The 21778-nt window shown below is 50.9% G+C and overlaps 2 protein-coding genes across 4 annotated transcripts in view; one reads left to right on the plus strand and one right to left on the minus strand.

Annotated features, from left to right (window-relative positions):
* SYMPK (symplekin) overlaps positions 1-13717 on the minus strand; it is a 36051-nt gene extending 22334 nt beyond the window's left edge. The window contains exons 1-9 of one of the 2 annotated variants that reach the window (XM_034986783.1): positions 13632-13717; positions 9645-9768; positions 9435-9500; positions 8093-8146; positions 7928-8001; positions 5340-5466; positions 4367-4616; positions 2070-2240; positions 610-849 (exon numbers count right to left, since the gene is read on the minus strand). In XM_034986783.1, the coding sequence (XP_034842674.1) occupies positions 610-849; positions 2070-2240; positions 4367-4616; positions 5340-5466; positions 7928-8001; positions 8093-8146; positions 9435-9500; positions 9645-9749 (1087 nt within the window). In that variant the 5' untranslated portion in view covers positions 9750-9768; positions 13632-13717. Of the gene's footprint in view, positions 1-609; positions 850-2069; positions 2241-4366; positions 4617-5339; positions 5467-6381; positions 7908-7927; positions 8002-8092; positions 8147-9434; positions 9501-9644; positions 9769-13631 lie in introns of those variants that run through there. The other variant, XM_034986784.1, reaches the window with a different exon arrangement.
* Positions 13235-21465, plus strand: FOXA3 (forkhead box A3). Of its 2 annotated transcripts, none has more exons than XR_004675949.1 (2): positions 13235-13386; positions 20482-20528. XR_004675949.1 is itself a non-coding variant. In XM_034986801.1 (2 exons), exons 1-2 carry the CDS (start codon positions 14696-14698, stop codon positions 21463-21465), a joined length of 1053 nt encoding a protein of 350 aa, XP_034842692.1. The 2 variants fall into 2 exon arrangements, 1 of the variants encoding a protein (XP_034842692.1); XM_034986801.1 differs by lacking the exon at positions 13235-13386 and adding an exon at positions 14696-14764 and having other exon boundaries at positions 20482-21465.
* Positions 21466-21778: the final 313 nt, after the last annotated feature.

Consider the following 21778-nt stretch of genomic DNA (forward strand, 5'->3'; position numbering starts at 1 on the left):
TGACAAAATAATACAACCATCAAGAAATTACTTCAGGGCGCCTGGGTGGCTCAGTCGGTGAAGTACCCAGCTCTTGGTTTTGATTCAGGTCGTGAGATCAGGCCTCGCAAGTGGCTCTGCGCTTAGTGGGCATCTGCTTGAGGATTCTTTCTTTCTCTCTCTCTCTTCCTGCCCCTCCTCCCGCCCCACCCTGGGGCTCTCTCTCTAAAATCAATCAATCAATCTTAAAAAAAAAAAGAAATTACTTCAGAAAGAAAATCCAATTATAAAGGAAACAAAGGAAAGGAGAACTCAGGTATTTCTGAAAGAAAACATAAGTGTTACTATAGGGGAGTGGTTACTTTTGGGGAGAGGAGTAAGAGGGAGACTTTTCATTCCATTCCTTTCTGCAAGATTTAAGTAATTCATCATTACTTTTATGTATATTGCACACTTCATTAATTCTATTTTGATATCACCTTCTATGTCATATCTATATACTGTAATTTACAATATAATATTAACTAATACAAATCAAACTCATAATTTAATGTAAGTAACTGAATACTGTAAACATGGTCAGTCCCTGCCACCACCTCTGGCCAGGCCTGGCTCAGCTCCTCAGCTCACCTAGCTTCATCTTCTTGAGCGTGGAATCCGAGTCATCTCGGGGCCGCTTGCGGGCATCCTTGCCACTGGGCATATTGCGGGCGATCTCGGCCTGGGGTGTGCCCAGGTCCACCAGCAGCGTGGTGATCTGGGCCTGAAACTCCAAGGAGGCTGGGTGCTTCAGGACACTCAGCAGGTGCAGCTTGAGGTTCTTGCGCACACTGCTCACCTGAGATTTGGCCAGCGTCGGGGGCAGGTTGGCTGTGAGGAAAGAAGCAGGAGCTTTGTTCTGTGGACATAGCCCGCGTGTCCCTGCTCGTCTCACAGCCCAAGCCCCAGCTTGGGCGGTGGTGGCAAGAACCTCCTAGAAAAGTTCCTTTGTTCTCGGATCTACTGTGTATGTAGCCTTCCCCCTGTACAAGCTGATGCTTAAAACCCTCAAAAGGTCTCCATCAGGATTAGTCAACCTTAAAACAAAGGAAGCTCACCCTTCCTTTGATTAAATGTAAAGGCTCATCTCCCCACATCTCTGGTCTGGAAATTCCAGTGTGCCTCCCCTGGGGAAGGCTATCATCACTACCTTCACCTCCACAATGTCCCAACTGAACGGCCCCAACAGTGCGCCTCGCTGGTCCTGCCACCAGAATGATTGTCCAGTGTCTAACAGTCACCTTGATGAACAAGCCTTCCCTGTTCCACAGAGAAAGAGGATGCCTGTAATTTTGCCTGCCCAGCATCCTTCCCTCCTTCCTCAGCCAACAATGCTCCCATTTTCCTTTGAGGGAACCACCCCGGCTCCATTCTCAGTCCAAGTGGGCAAGAGACTCAGGGCCACTCAGAACAATGCAATCCCTTGGCCATTGTGATTGGTTCGGAGATAAGCTACCAATGTCTGCTCAGCCAATCAGGAACAATGGGCATCAGCCTTTGGACTTTTGCTAGAATGATGGGGAAGGAAACACTCTGTCCCCTGGGGTTGCCAAGTGGATAGAATGGAAGCCTGGAGCTATCGGGGGCCATCTTTGTTACCCCAAGGAAAGAGACACAGAACAGAACAAAGCCAACAAGGAGAAAATAAGAGCCAAGAAATGGGAGACAGATCCACGATCTGTTCATATTCACACTTCGAGCCTGGACATTTCAGTTTTCACACATGCATGAAAGTAGAGAAAAGACTATAACAAATCACCAGGTACCCATCAACACTTTCCCTTCTGCTTTCTTTTTTGGTTGTTGGGGTGCAGGAAAGTATTTCGCAGACATCATGTCATTTCACCCACACATACCTTAATATTAAAGACAGCTTTGAACCAGCTTTCTGTCACATGCAACCGAAAGATTCCTGTCTAATCTAGAGCATGCTTCCTATGTCCAGACCTACTAGACTGATGAATCCCTCAGGGATCTGCTACCTAGCTCACATTTTCTCTGGACAGAGCAGACTGGCCAGCGGAGAGTGGGAAGGGAGAGGACCAACCTACCATGCAGGGTTTCATAGGCCTGGATCACCTCTGACATGAACATGGGTCTCTGGCGGGCGATGTTGGCAAGGGAGCCCAGCGCCGTGGTCAGGTTGATGGAGGAGATGGCGGGGTGCACCATGAACTTGAGCAGCTGCTCCAAGGCTGCCTTGCCTTCTTCCCACAGCACATCTAATGAGGGAGAGAAGAGTACCAGTTAGCAGGGGCCTTTCTCCCTGGCCTCTGGAGAGAGCAGACTTTAGGGCCAAAAGGAGAAAGATTCTTACACGATGGCTCGGAAGGGCTGAAAAAACAGAAAATCTAGTGGTTGAGGAGTCCTATGAGATAGACGATTAATGAATATAAAAATTTAGGGGTGGCTGGCTGGCTCAGTCGGTAGAGCATGCAACTCTTAATCTCAGAGTCATGAGTTCAAGCCCCACATTGGGTATGGAGCTTAATTAAGAAAAAAAAAAAAAAAGAAAAGAAAAATTAAGAGATGATGCTCAAAGCATGGGGTTCCAACAGTGAAAGACTAGAAATGATTTTAAATATCCAACTATAGGAATCTGATGATATGAGTGATGTTGAGATAAAACTTTAAATATGTAGATATGCATACGTACACATAGACAAAGCACTGAAAGTAGTTTGTACCACCACTTTCCTTGATCTGGTCGCCAAAAGTTAACCCTTAACAACTTTGGTGGATACCTTCCTTGACATTTTCTATGCAAAAACATACTGGAGGAGCACCTGGGTGGCTCAGTCGGATAAGCGTCTGCCTTTGGTCAGGTCATGATCCCAGGGTCCTGGGATTGAGCCCAGCATCGGGCTCCTTGCTCAGCAGCTCCTGCTTCTACCTCTGCCTGCCACTTCCCCTGCTTGTGCTCTCGCTCTCTCTGTGACAAATAAATAAATAAAATCTTCATAAAAGGGCGCCTGGGTGGCTCAGTTGGTTAAGCGACTGCCTTCGGCTCGGGTCACGATCCTGGAGTCCCGGGATGGAGTCCCGCATCGGGCTCCCTGCTCAGCGGGGAGTCTGCTTCTCCCTGTGACCCTCCCCCCTCTCGTGCTCTCTATCTCATTCTCTCTCTCAAATAAATAAATAAAATCTTTAAAAAAAAAAAAGTCTTCATAAAAAAGAAAAGCCAACAATCGCAGGCTCTATGAACATACATATATACAAAATGTCCATTCCTGCCTAAGAAAGGTCTGGAAAGAAACATACTCTTAGTACTGTTTATCTCTGGAAAGTAGGACTGGGGGGTGGTATTTTCCCTTTACACCCCTCTGTATGCTTTGCTTGATACTTCAGTAGTGTACATGTACTATGCTTATAATTTGCAATTAAGAAAACCATTAACGGGTGCCTAGGTGACTCTTGATTTCGGTTTGAGTCATGATCTCGGGGTCGTGAGACTGAGCCCTGCCTTGGGCTCCGTGCTGGGTGTGGAGCCTGCTTAAGATTCTCTTTCTCCCTCTCCCTCTGCCTACCCCCACTTGCACATGCACACACTCTGTCTCCCTAAAAATAAATAAATAAATGAAAATTTTAAAAAATGGGGCACCTGGGTGGCTCAGTTGGTTAAGTGTCCAACTCTTGGTTTTGGCTGGGGTCTTGATCTCATGGGTCATGAGAATGAGCCCTGCTTTGGGCTCTGCTCAGTGAGGAGTCGGCTTGAAGATTCTCTCCTCTGCCCCTCCCCCCACTCATGCTCATGCTCTCTCTCAAAGAAATAAATCTTAAAAATCAGTTAAAACTAGCTACCACTTACTAAGTGCTCACATCCTCATGGAACCTCATGACAAACTCATGAAAGGGGTAATACTATCACCTACTTTACAAAAAAGGAAATGAAGGTCAGAGAGAAGTAACCTGCCCAAGTTCACATAATAAGCGGTGAAGCTGGGATGAGAACCTAGCATCAGGGCTCTTAACCAATGTCGGTCGATCGATTATTTATTTATTTATTTATTTATTTTTATTTGTTTGTTTATTTATTTATTTCAGAGAGAGTGAGTGTGCGTGTGCGCACCTGGGGCAGGAGTAGGGGAGGAGGGGAAAGAATCTCAAGCAGACTCTGTGCTGAGTATGGAGCCCGATGGGCTCAATCCCATGACCCTGAGATCATGGCCTGAGCCAAAACCGAGTCATGCTCAACTGACTGAGCCATCCAGGTGCCCCTCTTAATCAATGTCTTCTACTATCTCCAGAAATGAAAAACCAAGAAAGAGAAGGGGGAGGGAAAGAGGGAGGAAGGGAGTCAGAGTAGTTAGTGACTGACCAATGGGATGGGCTGATGGGTGGCACTCACTGTACTGGATATAGGGGTGGTCACGAGGGATGCGGTCTAGGCTAATGTCATGCTCCTGGCGTCGGGGCACCTCCGAGTCAGCCATGCGGGGCGACAAGGTGACGATGAGGCCCTCCACAAACTTGATGGCGTGGGTGCGGATCCCGTCATTGTCAGAATCCAGCAGCAGAATGATGTCCGCAGCCATGGCAGACACCATGTCCCAGCAGGCCTCCTGGAGCTCACTGATGACTCGTGACTTTACCATCCACTGCGAGGGGGCCAGGGAAGAACGGAGACAGAGAGATGGGGACAAGACATCAACTGCCAACTCTATCACTACCCAGAGACCCATAATGACGATGAATACATTCCTTTGGGAAACATGTACTGAGCTACAACTCTGCCCCAGGCCCCGTGCTAGATGACACTGGGGACAAGACCCAGGGGTGACCACGACCAAGTCTGATTCTGCCCTCATGAGGTTCACAGACAGTGACAACCCAGAGTGAAGAGGCTCAAATCTTAAGACACAGGAATAACAATACTGCCCTCACAACGTGGTGGCCGAGAGTAAACGGATTCATTTATTTCATTAATGCTAATGAAACCACAGTGGGTGCTTTTCCTTACAGCACTTACCTCGGTACAAAATTAAGATTTCTGTGATTCTTTGATAAGCATCTACCTCCCTCACTGGGCCGTGAGCACCATGAAGGCAGGACCCAACCCATCTGAGTCACAGAGGAAGTACTCAGGGAATGTTTGTTAAGCGCATGAATGGATGGATGGATGGAAGGATGGATTAATGGCGATTCCCTGACCATTAGGACATTAGATCCCTTTGTTGTCTGTTCCCAGAGATCAACAGCACATCTTGCCTGTAAAGAATTTGATCTGTCCCTGGTTTAACAGACCTGCCCCTGTGTCCCAACAAAAGCTATAAATGAGACCTGTCAGATCAGGATGCTCCCAGGTGGGAAGGAGCACTCACCTGCAGGGCCACCTTGTAGAGCTGGGTCATAGTGAGGATGGCCTTCTTCACCACATTCACATTCTCATCCCTCAAGAGCATGTTGAGGTTTGCGATCAGTTTTAGCAGTAACTCAATGTCTCGCTTGCTGGGGGATAGAGAAAAAAGGTCAAGGTCAAAGTGGTCTTGGGGTATGTGATGGGAGCCGGTCAGGTGTTGTCAGGAGACTGGAGTTGGGTGGGGGGGAAGTCAGGGACTGCATCTGTCTCGTTTGTCAGCACGTCCAGAAACTGAGAACAATGTCTGGCATCTTCGGACATAGCCACCCATGAACCCTCACTCTGGGTTAGTCCTGCAAATGCCCACTCTTTTACTCTAGTAGGGCCCTGCTGTTCACATGAGGGGCAGCACAGCCAGACAAATGGACAAACCAACTGTCTCATTTAGGATAGTACTTCCCTTGTAGTAGCTTGTTGTGAACACTGCAACAATACTTGTAAAGTACTTAGAACAGTATAGGAAGCATTCGGAAATATTAGCTGTCATTACCTTTAAGCACTTTGTTTTATGTAACCCCTAGTTTTGTTCACTAATTTGTTTACCTCAGTCCCGAGGGCTCTGAAGGTGGGGGACCCTTTCTAGTCATACAAGCAGAGTCTCATTTTTGTTGAAGAATGAAATACCTATTTGTTTGATGAATTAAAAAAATTCAAGAAGGCCACACCTAGAGCTCAGATCATGAATATAATTTTTACAACATTCTATAATCTGAAGTTAAATATTAAGCTAATCAGTCAAAAAATATGAAACTCGGGGCACCTGGGTGGTTCAGTCCGTTAAGCGGCCAACTCTTGATTTCGGCTCAGATCATGATCTCAGGGTCATGGGATTGAGCCCTGAGGCAGGGCTTGAGATTCTCTCTTTCCCTCTGCCCCTCCCCACCACCTCCCCCCCGCTCACATGCTCTAATAAATAAATCTTAAAAAAAAAAAAAAAGAAAAAAGAAAAAAGAAACTCAACTGCCAGCTACGTGAAGTCAGAAACAGTATCTGTATTTACTCACTGTTGTATTCCTACAGCCTGAGACACAAATGCCTGGCACATACCTGTTGAACATATATTGAAATTTACCACAAATTCTCCCAGTAAAAGGTGGAGATTACGAATTTGGGCAATAGCATTACAGAAATGGGTTAAAATCCCAGCCCTGACACACACTGGCTTTTTGGCCTTAAGAAACTCACTTCGCCTCTATGAGTCACAGTTTTGTCTTGTGATAAATGGGCCACATAACTTATCCATGGTGTTATTTTTGAAGATCTAAGTACATAACAAACTAGGTAAAGCATTTAGTATAATGCCCGACAAAGAGAAAACAGTCACTATTTAGGGGCTATTTTATTTCCTGAGTCACAAAGCATCTGATGAATGTTGAATGAACAAATAACTCAGCTTGAATGAATCACTTTATCATTCTGAGCCTCAGTTTCCCTTTCCTTAAAAGGAGGATAACAAAGCCTCCCTTTCCAAGGCTGCTGTGAAAGTTTCAGGTGAAAACAGAGGAGGGGACCTAACATAGCGCATGGCAGAGTAAGCTTCCCATGTGGTCACCACTACAGTGAAATCCTTGTTCAACAAATACGTATTCAGTGCCTCCCATGTGCCAACACCGTCCTAGGCATGGGCATACAGCGGTCCACAATACAGAGAAGGCTTGCCCTCGGGGGGCTGACATTTTTGTGGGGAAGACAAGCATCAAGGTCATTCCGGCTAGTGAGGACACCATAAAGAACAGTGCAGATAGTATGCCAGAGGTGGGGGGCTGCACTGGCAGAGCCAGGAAAGGCTGGCTGAGGAAGACCAGAGTCAAGTGAAGGAGTGAGCTGGGGGCTCCCTGGGGGTGAGCATCCCTTGCGGGTACAGTAAGCTGAGAGAACAGTGTGTTTTGAGGAACAGGGAGGCCAGAGGATGTGGGTGAAGATCAGGGAGGGCACCAGAAGATGAGGTGAGGGGGAGAAGTCTGGGTTTCGATCTAAGTGAGCCAGTGGGCCAGTGGAGCTCTGAGAGCTGGGGAGAGCCGAGAGGATCACTCTGGCTACTGTGAGAGAGGAAGCAGAGCACAGGTCTGGTATTTCCTTTGGGGAGGATAAAAATGCATTGGAACTAGATGGGTAAACGTGCTAAACGTCACTGAATTGTTCATTTAAAAATAGTTAATTTTATGGTATGTGAATTTACTTCAATTAAACAGAAGAGAGAGAGGGGAAACCGGGTAACCAGACAGAAGGCCACTGGAGCCACCTAGGTGGGAGGTAACGGTGGCCTGGAGCAGCCTAACAGCCAAGGAAGTGGTTGAAAGATGGTCAGATGCTGTTTAAATTTTGAAGGTAGAGCCAACAGTCCTTACTGATGACACAGATATGAAGTGTGGGAGAAGCAGAGCAATCATGAATGACTCTAAGACTTCAACCTTATTAAATATTTGCTGAGGAATCAGTGTGCATGGGAGGGAAAATGGGTCCAAGAAGCAGAGGGCAGGGCCAGGCGGGGAGCTGAAGAGGCTATCTCCACCAGGGGTGCTCCCAGGGGCTCCCTGCGTCACCCCATACCATGCCTCCTCGATGAAGCCAATGACAAATTTGCGCACTTCGATCGACTTGTCCGCTTGGAAAGCGATGATCTCCTGCCAACATCAGGAAGGCGGGTCAGGGCTGTACCAGGATCCATCCCCTTACCCCTATACCCACACCCTTTCTCTCCCATTGGTCACTCACATCCAGGAAGTTGTCTAGTAGTGTAGGATCTTTGTTGATGATCAATTCCTGGACCTGGAAGGACACTGGGGATGAGGAGGAGGGCCACACATATAAAACCAGGCTCCAATCAGTACAGACAGGAGCGTGTAGGAGAAAACAGCATGGAGGCAGGCAGCAGATAAACTCAGTTCAAATCTGGCTCTGCCACTCCCAACCACGGCCTGGGCAAGTGGCTTCCTCCGACTTTGTCTGCTCTTCTACGAAATGGGGATCTTAAACACCAACTCAGGGCTCTTGTGAAGCTTTAGTAAGAAGATCCTATAAGGCGTAAGGTCCTGGTCGGTAGTGAGCACGTGACACACAAGGAGGGCTAAAGAAGAGGGGAGTGCTGCAGGAATTCCTTCCTGAGGCTCATCCATCAACTCTCCACTCTCCTCCTGTTTCTACTCCCCAGTCACTGCCACAATTCAGCAGGCATTTCATGACAGTGAGAACCCGTCTCTGATGCCCTTAGACTTGCCCGGCTCTTTGGAATAAGCCCTTCCCACAGACTTTCTCATAAAAGCCCGGTGCCAGCACAGGCCCGGCTCCCACTGCTAAGAGGTTGAGTCAGCTACCCAAGGCTACAGGCTGTACACGCTGAGCAAGCAGCAGAACTAGGGCTCTCACCCAGGCGACCTGACCCCCCTGACCCCTGAACTTCACCTGCCTCCCGGTCTGAACTGCACGTGGCCCCTTCCCTCCAATTCTTCCTGTTTTCTTTTGCCTTTGCATAATCTATTGTGCCCTCCACTCCACTCGAGACACTCTCCCTCTCTCACTTAGCCTGCTTCTCTCCTCGTCCTCCAGGTCTCAGCTCCGATGTCCCCTCTTCCGGAAAGCCCTCTGACTCCCCACCCCCAGGCGGGGGCAGCAGCCCCCTCGAGGCTCCCACAGCAAGCTGGGTTCCTCCATCCCAGGCCTGCCCACTCTGTTCCCACTGTCTGGTGACCTGCATGTCTTCCCCACTAGACGGAAACCAGGCAGAGAGGAAATACAAGGATGAAGAGCATAGGATTTGAAGCTGGAATCCAGCATTCAAGTCCTAGTTCAGCCAGCTCCTAGCAGACTGACCTGAGGCTCATTATTTTAAGTTCTGAGACTCTGCTTCTTTCTATAGAAACTGGGGACCAAATTACCCTGCTTCACAGAGCTTTTGTGAGAATTAAATGAGAGCATGTCTGTACAGCATTGGGCACCACAGCAAGCATATCCTAAATGCTTAAAGGTGGACACTAGCGTTATACCAGTGTCTTCTTTTTCACATGTTCCCAGCCTCTCCCCTTGGGATGCTCAGCCCAGCATCACCCCAGACCCTCACCTGCTTGAGTACTGTGATCTTTGAATCATTGGTGATCAGTGCTGCCTGGTTCAGGAGATCCACCACCTGGAAGGAGGGGGAGAGGCAGGGGATGGCGCTAGCTTCACCCGCCCAGCCCCTCTGGCACCCCTGGGCTCTGCACCCGGGGGTGGACTGCCCTAAAGACACGGGCTGTGCCTCCCCATTCCATGCCCTTCTCTCCAGGCTCACTCTCTCTGAGGTGGTCATGCCATCGATGCCCGGGCCCTCCTCTTGTGTGAAGAACTGTGACGCCACGCTCCGCCGAGTGACACTATCCCCACTGCTGCCTGCCATGGCTGCTGTCCGGTACTTCCTGGAAGAAAAGAGGACCCATCAAGCCCTGGGGCCCCGTGGATAGGGTGGACCTTCACCCTACTTTGCGTCCACAAAGGGCGCGACCCTCCTTTCCATTCTGTCCTGCCCCTGTTGGGTCTTCTGAAGCCCCTCTCCCATCCAGGCTCTGTCTCAGACTATGCATGTATATAGGGGTTATAATCTGGGAGAGACGAATGTCTCCCAGGCCGGAGGCAGTCCCTTGTGGAGTGCTAGGCCCCACCTCCAGGACTTTGCACATAGCAGGCTGGCCACAAACATCTGCCGAATGACTGAATAAATGAACACACAGCAGACACCTTGCTGGTTTCAGGGCCTCGTCTTGCCATCTGGGCTGTACTCGGGACCAGACATGACAGCAGGCTTTCTACAACACAGCTCTGAGGAACACCAGTCAGAGTCCTACATGCTAAGTATTCAACACATCAGAAAAGGCCTAGTTAAAATAAATGGAATACTATGGAGTTGTTTTTTTAAAAAGGGGAGAGGGGAAGGGAAGACTTTTGGGCATCTGTCCCAGAGTCACACTTGGCAAAACTATTTAATAAGGATCAACTACAGCATTATTCCTAACAGCAAAAGACTATTAGCAACCCAAGTGTTCTCAAACAGGAAGACTGGCTGAAAAAACATGATAAATCCACATAATAAAATACTATGCAACTGTAAAAAGGATGGGGGTGCCTGGGTGGCTCAGTGGGTTAAACGTCTGCTTTTGGCTCAGGTTATGATCCCAGGGTCCTGGGATCGAGTCCCACATTGGGTTCCTTGCTCAGCAGGAGCCTGCTTCTCCTGCTCCTCCCCGCTCATACTCTCTCTCGCTCTCTCTGTTGCTACCTCTGTCTCTCTCTCTCAAATAAATAAATAAATAAAATCTTAAAAAAAAAATGAGGGATGAGAAAATGAAAATCTCTATACATTGATAAACAGTGGATTCCAACATATATTCACTGAAAACATGCGAAGGGGAAGACAATGTTTGCTGCATGCTCCCTTTTTACAAAACACACACACACATATATATATATACCTACATACACATATATATTTAAAAAAATGAAAAGATAAACCAAAAACCAGAAGAGGAGGGAAAACAGTAAAATAAATCTGGTAGGTCTCAGGGGCGCCTGGGTGGCTCAGTTGGTTAAGCAACTGCCTTCGGCTCAGGTCATGATCCTGGAGTCCCGGGATCGAGTCCCGCGTCGGGCTCCCTGCTCGGCGGGGAGCCTGCGTCTCCCTCTAATCCTCCCCCTTCTCATGTACTCTCTCTCTCTCATTCTCTCTCTCTCAAATTAAAAAAAAAAAAATCTGGTAGGTCTCAATGTTTTATTATAAAAAGCTGTCTGCAACAGCCTATGGCATCAAAGAAAATAGCAATTCAATCCATTTTTGTAAGATTTGTGTATGAAGACACAGAATGAACTGGGTCTGTTTCCTTTTCTATAAAAGAGGGATGGGGCACCTGAGTGGCTGAGTCTGCCTTCGGCTCAGGTCATGATCCCAGAGTCCCAGGATTGAGTCCCACATCGGGCTCCCTGCTCAGTGGAGAGCCTACTTCTCCCTCTGACCCTTCCCCCTCTCATGCTCTCGCTCTCAAATAAATAAATCTTAAAAAAAAAAAAAAAACGAAACAAAAAACAGGGATGGCAACAGTGTTTACCTCCCAGGACTATTCTGAGGAGTAGATGAGTTAGTATACAAAATAAACATAAGATAAGTACAGCTACTATTTTTATGTTCCCCTGAAAAGATCTGAAGGATGTTGCATAAACTGTTAACAACCATTTGAGGAGGGCGAAAAAGATGCACCTTTTAAAAGGAATGTAATATACTGCAATACAGTAGTTATTCACCAGATGTCTGCTGACTGAATGAGTATCCAACAGCCTCCTTCCTGGTCTTCCTGCCACCTGTCACAGCCACATCTTGCTTAGTGTCCATGCCATCACCCTCACCAAGGCCTAGAAGACCTTGTATGAAAGGCCCCTTCTACCTCTGCCCTCACTTTCCTCTAGGGTCTCTGGGCTCCAGCTCTTCCGTCACTACCCTATTTCAAGTGTCAATTCCTTCTCCCTCTCCATCTGTGTTACTCTATTTTTCTACACAGCCTTTATTACCATCAACATACTACAAATTTACAAGCTCCATGAAGGCCAGGATTTGTGTGCGTCTGTTCACTTTTTAGATCTCCAGCGTGGAACAGTGCTTGGCACCTAGTAAGTGCTCCGTAAATATCTGAGTGAGTGCCAAAGGGCTCCCCCAATCCCTAGACTTAGTATCCCCACCCTTTGGCTCTAGAATGCTTGAAAAATAGTAACTAATATTTAAGCATATGTGCCGGGCACAATTCTAACACACATGTTAACTTATTTAAAGCTCCCAACACCAACTCTTGGAGGCAGGTACTATTTTTAATCTCCATTTTACAGATGAGGAAATCTGAAGGCAAGGGAGGTAAAGTCACTTGACTGAAGGCTCACAGCTTCTAAGATGCAGACCCAGCAGTATGACTGCAGAATCTATCCTCCTCACCACCATGCAGTCCTGCCTCTCTGAAAGCCATTCCTTCTCCACCCCAGGTCTGTTCAAGCAAGCCAAGGGGCACGGTCACCTGACAACCAGCATTCTCCAGTCCCTTATCAGAACATAATGAACCTTTTCCTGATGAACCTTTCCAACTTTTCCACTCTCTCCATGACAATAATAGATTGAGATCTAGCTTTTTTTTTTTTTCTTTTAACCCTGTGTTCTTCCTCTTCTACTTCTTGGTTTATCCTTAAAAAACAAAACAAAACAAAACAAAAAAACAAGGTCTATACACATTTCCCTTTCTTTTGTAAAAAGGGAGCATATAATTAGCATGGCCTTCTCTTTTGTTTGTTTTCACTTAATATATCCTGGAGCCCACTCTCTATATCAATGTAGAGACATTTTCTTCATTCCCTTCCCCCAACCCCCCACTCCCTTTAATAGTTGCATAGTATTTTATAATGTGGATGTTATCAGCTTTTTTTCTGCCAGTCTCCCTACTGAAGAACACCTGGGGTGCTTGCAGTCTTTTTGCTATTACCAACAACCCCTGTTTCCCCTTCCCTCCCCGTGTACTCCTTATGGAGTACCACTGCCCCACTCCCACTTGGGGCTATGACGCCACCCCTCATGTACGGAGTAACCCCAGGAGTATCTTTCATTCATTCAACGAACATTAACCAGGCGTCTTCAGTGCGACCAGCGCTGTGCTAGGAACACAGCGACGACCAACACATACTCTTGTCCCCGTGGGGTTCACGGTCAAGGACCTAATCGAAAAACCGCACCAATAAAGGTCCAATGATAAATCAGACCACATGTGACATGAAGGAAAGGGACAAGGACCTATGAGAGCGTTTAACAGGCGGATTTCGGGACGGAGGGCGGGAAAGGAGGCCTTCGCAGAGGAAGTGACGTTGATGCCGAGACCCGAAAGATGAATGGGAGTTAGCCAGGCAGAATGGGTAAAAGGATGTTGCGGGCAAAGGGGACGGCATGTGCAAAAATCCTGAGGCGGAAAGGCGCATGGCGAGTTTGAGGAACCGGAAGGCTAGTGCAACTGTGCGAAGTGAGGAACGAGCAGAGAGGCCGAGCCGGGGCCGGCGGGGCGGACGCGCCTTGGGGGCCACGTTGGAACTTTGCCCTGAGGGCACAGGGAAGCCACGGGAGGGTCCTGAGCTGGGGAAGAAACTGGGGTCCCGAACGTCACTGCTCCCCTTTCCTCGCAGCGCCCCAACCCGCCGGCCAGCGCCCCTGCCGCTTCAGAGTCCCTCCCCCCTTCGTTCCCGGGCCCCCACGCCGCCCCCCGCTCACCGCGGCGCCGGCCTCCGTCCCCCTCGCGCCCCCTCAGCAGCGCCTCTTCACAGACGCCGCCGCCGCCATCTTCCGTTCGCCGCCGGGACACTGCGCACGCGCCGCGCACACAGGGCCGCTGGGAAATGGAGTCCACACTGCGGCCCGACCCCGCCCCTACCTCCTGCGGCGCGAGAGGCCTTCCGCCCTCCCCCCGACGACGCCGGGATGCCTTTCATTTCCGGCCTTTGAACGCCATGCCTTAAGGGAAATGTAGTCCCTTAGCAGAGGCACTGGACGGAAAGGGAGGTAGAGGCTTCTGGGAAATGGAGTTCACGGTTGTTCTGAGTCCCTGGACGGCTGGTGTTAGAGAGGGTGGAGAGTCCGGGCGACTAAGCTCCTAGGTCCTGGAGGTGGTCTGTTGCCCCAGTGGAGTCTAAGCAGAGTCCCCGATCCCGTCCACCTTAGGTCCTGTCCATTTACGCAGTCTGGAGCATTTCCAGTTGTCGGAAGCTTCAGTCTTCCTGTCCGTCCAATGGGAATGGGGGTTCGAGGGTCTCTTACGGTCCTTATGGTAGCATATACTGACCTCTGGAGTCCACTGCGCTCTGAGGCCCCTCTCCTCCGCCGCGGTTATGCTGGGCTCTGGCTATTCGCCTTCTCCTGTCGAGGTGATGAAACCCGCTGGCGTAGAAGAGCCCAGAACTCTGCCCTTGGGGCCTTTAGCATCGGCAGTGTCTCCCACCCGTAGCTCCCTCTCTCCAGCCACCTCCAGCTCTCGTGGCCCCGGGCTGCGGCTCCCGGCGCCTGAGGTCTGTCTCCGCGCAATCCCGCAGGGGGCGCCCCAGTCCGAGCGCGCCGCCCTCGGGGAGGCGGGAGGGGAGCCCGGGGCGGGAGAGGGCGGGGGGCGGGGGTGTCCCAGCTATAAAGCGTGGCCGCCTCCCGCGGCGCCCAGGACGGCTGGGACCCCGGGCGGTCGGACGGGCGGGCACCGGTCGGAACTCGGGCCGTGCCGGCTGAGAGATCTGAAGCGCTCGGTTCCCCCCGGGCCGGAGCGGGGGCGGGAGGGGGCGCAGGCCCGGGGGATGCTGGGCTCGGTGAAGATGGAGGCCCATGACCTGGCCGAGTGGAGCTACTACCCGGAGGCGGGCGAGGTGTGTCCACGGGGATGGCGGAGCGGGAAGCGGGGGGCAGGAATCAGGGTGCGAGCGTGAATGGGGGGCAAGGATGGGGTGTGGGATCAAAAGGGGGCCCCAACTACAGTTGAGGAGCGGAGGAACTAGAGACACGCAGACCAGGTGTAGGAGTCAGGGATGGGGGACGAGGCGTGGGAGTGCGGTTTAGGCTGGTTGGAGCGAGGGCTCAAACGGAAAAATTTAGGCAAGGGGCAGGTCATAGTTTAAACGTGAAGACTGGGTGTTGGGGACCCAAAATCCAAGGGATTAAAATGAAAAAACAAAAAACAAAAAACAAAGATAGGAACCCGAGTTCCAGGATAGGGGACAGAGCTGGGGGATTAGGAAATGGGGTTCCAAAGACCGGAGCTAAGAGATGGGAGAAAAAGGTCACCATTAAGGAAAGTCTGAGGTGGGAGCTCAGGGATAGAATATAGTTAAAGATGGGGGTTCTGGGGTAGAAATCAGAATTGGGATTGGGGGATAAGCATCTTTGGGGTGACGACCTAAGAGTCAGAAATAGGGATTGGGGCTCAAAGTTAAGGGATGGAGGTGCTCAGAGATGAAACATGGTTTGGGAACCTGTAATAACAGGTGGGTGAGAGTTGGGGCTCAGAGAGATGGGGGCCCAGATGGGGTCAGAGTTGGGAGCCTGAGAGCAGATGTGAGCAACGGCATTGTCAGGAGAGGGGTCAATATCCACCCCCATCTCTATTCATGATCCTTACCCCTCCCGACTGAACTTCAGTGGTTTAATTGTTTTTAGAGACCCTCAGCAGGGATACTGCTTGTTGGAGGCTGGAGGGTTTCAGATTTCACACACACCCCTCCTTCCAGTAATCTCCAGTAATTGCTAATGTCCTCACTTGTCCCATCTCTGACAAGGCCACCCTTAGAGTAGGGGGCAGGGTGTATCGTAATTCCCTCACCTCTGCAGAAGGAAAGTCCTTCCCCAAGTCTAACTCCCCTTCCCATTGCTGCAAGGGCTCCTCCTTAGCTTGTTCTTTCTATAGTCAAGATTGTGAAATGGCAGGGGAGGGGGTCCTAGTAGGAGGGTTATGGGGGTCCGGACATTTGGTTTCTTAACCTGGAAGGAGACTTTGGGCTTCAGGTCAGAGGGGGACTGGAATGTTTGAGATCCCCAAGGATTTAGAGATCTGGGGGCTTACAAGGGGCCCCACCGTGCCTGAGTCCTGGGTCTGGGGTTTGAACCTCGGGGTGGGACTCCTGGTTTCCCAGGCCTGCGGGGATTGGCAAAGTGCCCAGGAGGGGCCAGTCCTGGGACTATGGAGGTGTGAGGTGCACGTGGGGTGGGGCAGGCCGACCAGGGAAGGGATTGGGAGGGCTGAGAGCTGAAGGTGAATTTGTACGGTGGGGAAGGCAGAGAGAGACCAGGTTGGAAGTGGAGGCTCCCAGGTAGTGGTGGGGGGAGGAGGGTGGGTTGCTGAACCCCTAGAGAGTTCAGAGCCTGGGGACATGATTGAAGAAGACCCAACTACAGATCTATGTTTGGGTGGGGGGCACATCTTTAAGAAGTAAGTTGTGTGGGTCTAAGGATGGAGGAGTCGCTATTGGGGCACAGTCTGAAGTGTAAGAATTTGCGTTTGCACATTGAAATTGTGTCAGAAATTGAGGGACAGTCTAGAAATGATTCACATTTGAGAGCATATTTTGGAAGAGTTAACATATGGGGGGCCGGAAATGGAAATATGGTGTCCCCAGCCTTCCCATCCGCTGAGCCACCTCCTCCCCCTGGGTCAGAACAAGAGGGAGAGAAACATCTGCACTCACTCAGCAACTAAGAACTAAGAGGGTCCCCAAACTGCTTCTTGCTCACAGCACCCTCCTGCTGGGGTGATTGACACCCCCGGTCAGGCTCCCTGTCAGGAAGGAAATTGGAAAGTTAGCACCCTGGGGTGTCCCGACTGGCCTCCAGTTTTCACAGATCAGCTGGTCCAAGTGCTCCCCCCTTTTAGAGATGGGAACTCTGAAGCCTCTCCAAGTGTTGGGGGCTGCTGGAGGATCTGGACTGGGACTGGGACTAGAAACCAGGCTTCTGGCTTCACGCGGCCTTCCTCTGCTCCTTGTCACACCCTCCCCCAGAGACAATAAGGAAATGAAAGGAGAGAAATTCCAGCCTCCTGGGATGGGGGTGCAGGTCCCCTGAGGGCTTCCCCCCAATCTCAGCCCCGCCCTGGCAGGGGAGATCCGGCTCACACCCGGACACTGGGGGTTCATCCCAGCCCTGGGGCGTGGGAAAGCCAAGGGTGGATTAGGGCAGCTGGAGTGCTTGAGGTCAGACCTCAAGGAGGACTTCCGGGTGGGTGGGGACCCAGAAAAGGAGGGCTCTGGGGTCCCAGTCATTCTTCCTCTGTGATACAGAGGACGCTCATGGAATTGGAGAATTGGAGTGAGGGTCACAGAGGGATTTAGGAACTCTCTGTGGATGCCCCTGAGTCCATTGCCTCCCCTCAGCTCTGAAGGACCCGCTTCCCTTATCCTGAGGAGAGGGCAGAATCAGCCAAGGTGGTGGTGGGGACACCAGTGCGTGGAGGAGGGGTAGCTGTGATTCCAGTTTCAATGGGAGGCTTCTGGGGGGATGGTGATGCTGAGGTGAAGAGACAAGAGAGGTCCAGAGATGTGCTGGAGGGAAAGAGACATGGCAGGAGAGGGGGGCAGAGAGAGACAGGGAGAGATAGGGTGGGGGGAGAGGGATAGGGTTGGAGAGAGTCACGAGGAGGGACAGGCAGGGGGGTTGGGGAGAGATGAGAGAGAGACAGGAGAAGGAGGTGAAGACAGAGGGGCGAGAAAGAGATGGGGAGAGACAGGGCTGGAGGAGAGGAAGCTTGGATGGAGACTGGGGAGTAGAGGGGAGGGGGAGAGGGCAAGAGCAGGGAGGTACTGAGTTGGGAGGGGGGGAGATGGACAGATACACATGGAGCCAGCTGGGAGACTCAGAGACCAGAGACAAAAGAACTGCCTGGAAGTGTCTGAGAGAGAAGAGAATTTCTCTGCCTGGACTCAGACTAGAGTTGGTTGTCACCTGTCCCCGGCTCCCTGAGTGACCCCGGCCATTCCCTTCTCTCTCAGGACCTTAGGACCTGCAGACCCTTACAGTGACAGGGGACAAGACAGGACCCACTGACTCACAGCAAAGGCGGCTCCTGCTGGAAAGATAGCAGCACCCCCAGGGCCACGAGACCCCCGCGTGGGGAGGGAGCAGGGTGGACAGGGGGCCATTAGCGGACTGAGGGAGAGAGGATGGTGGACAGTGGATGGAAGGGGTAAATACACACAGCGAGGGAGAAATCACCACCCACCATATTTTCTGTTTTCCATGTTTATCTGGTTCCTTTCCTGCTAGACTGTCAGGTCTGTGAAGGCAGGCGTTTCTGCTTGTCTTGGTCACTTGCTTTTGTAGCGTGATCCAGAGCACTGGTCTGGAGCCGGACTGCCTGAATTCAGAACCCCAGCTCTGCCCCTTCCTTACTGTCTGACCCTGGACAACCCCTCTGGGCCTCAGCTTGCTCAGCTATACAATGGGTGTTATCGTAGCGCGGTTGTAAAAGTTGAACAGAGACCTTTCCTGTGAAGTGCTTGGAGCAGTGCCTGGCACAAAGTAGGTGGCCAGATAGATATTTGTTTAATGGATGGAAGAATAGAGCGTTATTTAGAGAGACCTAGTGATGTCTACTGTTTTTCATTGAGCTGAGATGCATGTTTTTCATTTGAACATTTCTGAAAATGGGATGGGTTTTATAGTCAATGGTGTCTAGGGACTGACAGTGTTTTTTTTCCCCTTATTGGTATTATTCTTATTGGTACTTAAAATAACACGGCAGCTTACAAATAGCGATGTCTTAGATTTAATGATATATGGTAAAGAGGCAATATAGATTAGGTTGAAACGTGATTTCTGATACTGAAACATTTAAACAATTTTTTTAAGTTGTATTTATTTAAGTAATCTTTACACCCAACGTGGGACTCGAACTCACAACCCCGAGATCAACACTCGCGTGCTCTTACGACTGAGCCAGCCAGGGCGCCTGGGTGGCTCAGTCGGTTAAGCGACTGCCTTCGGCTCAGGTCATGATCCTGGAGTCCCGGGATCGAGTCCCGCATCAGGCTCCCTGCTCGGCAGGGAGTCTGCTTCTCCCTCTGACCCTCCTCCCTCTCGTGCTCTCTGTCTGTCATTCTCTCTCACAAGTAAATAAATAAAAAAAAAACGACTGAGCCAGCCAGGTGCCCCTCCCCCACCCCTCCGCAATCCTGAAACATTTTTGGCCTCTAACAACTGTAATTCTATAACCCAAAAGAGTGATAGAGAGTACCCATATTTATAGATGGGATGGAGATAAGTCAGGAGTTCTCGATTTTTTCGGTTTCAGGACCTCTTTACATGCTTAAAAATTATTGAGGACCCCAAACAGGTTTCATTCGTGTAAATTATGTCTATCAATAGTTACTGCATTAAAAAAAGAAGAGTTACTGTATTAGAAATTAAAACTGAGAAATTTTTATAATATGGATTAATTAATTGTAAGATTTTACTTATTTGAGACAGAGACAGAGCGAGTGAGAGGATGAGCGGGGTGGGGGGCAGAGGGAGAGGGAGAAGCAGACTCCCCACTGAGAAGGGAGCCCGACGCAGGGGCTCAATCCCAGGACCCTGGGATCATGACCTGAGCCGAAGGCAGACGCTTAACTGACTGAGCCACCCAGGCACCCCTGGATTAATTTATTTTATTTTATTTTTGGATTAATTAATTTTAAACCAACAATTTTTTAGCATAAATACTGTGTTTTTATTAATAACTATATTTCGGGGCACCTGGCTGGCTCAGTCGGTAGAGCGTGCAACTCTTGATCTCAGGGTCATGAGTTCAAGCCCCACGCTGGGCGTGGAGCCTACTTAAAAAAATAAAAATAGGGGCGCCTGGGTGGCTCAGTCATTAAGTGCCTGCCTTTGGCTCAGGTCATGACCTCAGGGTCCTGGGATCAAGCCCCACATCGGGCTCCCTGCTCAGCGGGAAGCCTGCTTCTCCCTCTCCCACTCCCCCTGCTTGTGTTCCCTCTCTCGCTTGTCCCTCTCTGTCAAATAAATAAATAAAATCTTTAAAAATAAAAATAAAAATAAAATAAAATAACTATATTTCAAAACATTTAGTGAGAGGAGTGGCACTGTTATATTTTTGGCAAATCTCTTCAGTGTCTGGTTCAATAGGAGACAGCTGCTTGTGGCTGCTTCTACATTTGGTCTGTTGCAATGTCACATGTCCGGTGGCCTCTGGAAAACTCCACTGTAACTCCTGAGAGAGACAGAGAGTGAAAAAGGCTAGTAATTTCTTAGTATTATATGCAAATAGTTTTGACCTCCTGGACATCCTGAAAGGGTCTTGGAGACTCCCCAGGGTGTCCTGGACCACACTTTGAGAACCACTTAAAGCATGAGCTCCAGTATAGGGATCCCTTGGGGGATGGAGGATGAGGTCAGGGATGGGGCGCATGAGGATGGGGAAGAGAGAGAGACTTCCAGAGACAGCCATCTGCAGACAGAGGTAAGGATGGGAGGGACTTGTAGAAGAGGCAAGACAGACAGACAGATGGACACATAGTGGGGGCCAGTGACCCTTTGCCGACCAGGAGAGTGGCAACTCACTGCCCTCCCCCCATCTCTCTTTCTCTCCTTGCAGGTCTACTCGCCGGTGACCCCAGTGCCCACCATGGCCCCCCTCAACTCCTACATGAGCCTGAACCCTCTGAGTGCTCCCTACCCCCCTGGGGGGCTCCCCGCCTCTCCGCTGCCCTCAGGACCCCTGGCGCCCCCAGCCCCCGCAGCACCCCTGGGGCCCACCTTCCCAGGCCTGGGTGCCAGTGGTGGCGGAGGCAGCGGCTCAGGGTATGGGGGCCCGGGCCCGGGGCTGGTGCACGGGAAGGAGATGCCGAAAGGGTACCGGCGGCCACTGGCCCATGCCAAGCCGCCATATTCCTACATCTCGCTCATCACCATGGCCATCCAGCAGGCGCCGGGCAAGATGCTGACCCTGAGCGAGATCTACCAGTGGATCATGGACCTCTTCCCCTACTACCGGGAGAACCAGCAACGCTGGCAGAACTCCATCCGCCACTCACTGTCTTTCAACGACTGCTTTGTCAAGGTGGCGCGCTCCCCAGACAAGCCGGGCAAGGGCTCCTACTGGGCCCTGCACCCCAGCTCAGGGAACATGTTTGAGAACGGCTGTTACCTGCGCCGCCAGAAGCGCTTCAAGCTAGAGGAGAAGGTGAAGAAAGGGGCTGGCGGGACCTCCACCTCCAGGAACAGTGCAGGGGCGGCTGCCTCAGCCGCCGCCCCTGCCGCCACGGTCACCTCTCCCCCACAGCCCCAGCCTCCGCCCCCTGAGCCGGAGGCCCAGGGCGGGGAAGACGTGGGGGCTCTGGACTGTGGCTCACCCCCTTCCTCCACGCCCTATTTCACTGGCCTGGAGCTCCCCGGGGAGCTGAAGCTGGATGCCCCCTACAACTTCAACCACCCTTTCTCCATCAACAACCTGATGTCGGAACAGACACCAGCACCTCCTAAACTGGACGTGGGGTTTGGGGGCTATGGGGCAGAGGTGGGGGAGCCTGGGGTCTACTACCAGGGTGTCTATTCCCGCTCTCTGCTTAACGCGTCCTAGCAGGGGTGTGGGAGTGCGGTGGGCGGGGTATGACTGTAGCTCACACCATCAGGCGCTTGGGGCCTGATCCTCCTGGTGACACTTGGCTCGTCCCGTCAGTTACCATCTTGGTTGGTCTATTACTGCGGTGACTGCTGTCTCTGGAGGCTCGGGCCAATCCTTTGGGTACTGTGATAACTGCTGTTGACATCTTGGCGGGCCCACTGGGTACTACAAAGACTGCCATGTCCATTGATGTTATTCGTCCATCTCTTGGGTGCTCTGATGGCCACCACCCGGGATGACATCTTAGTTGGCCCTTTGGACATGGTGA

The sequence above is a fragment of the Mirounga leonina genome, unplaced genomic scaffold, assembly GCF_011800145.1.
Source record: "Mirounga leonina isolate KUSES-001 unplaced genomic scaffold, KU_Mleo_1.0 Mir_376, whole genome shotgun sequence".
NCBI classification, from domain to species: Eukaryota; Metazoa; Chordata; class Mammalia; order Carnivora; family Phocidae; genus Mirounga; species Mirounga leonina.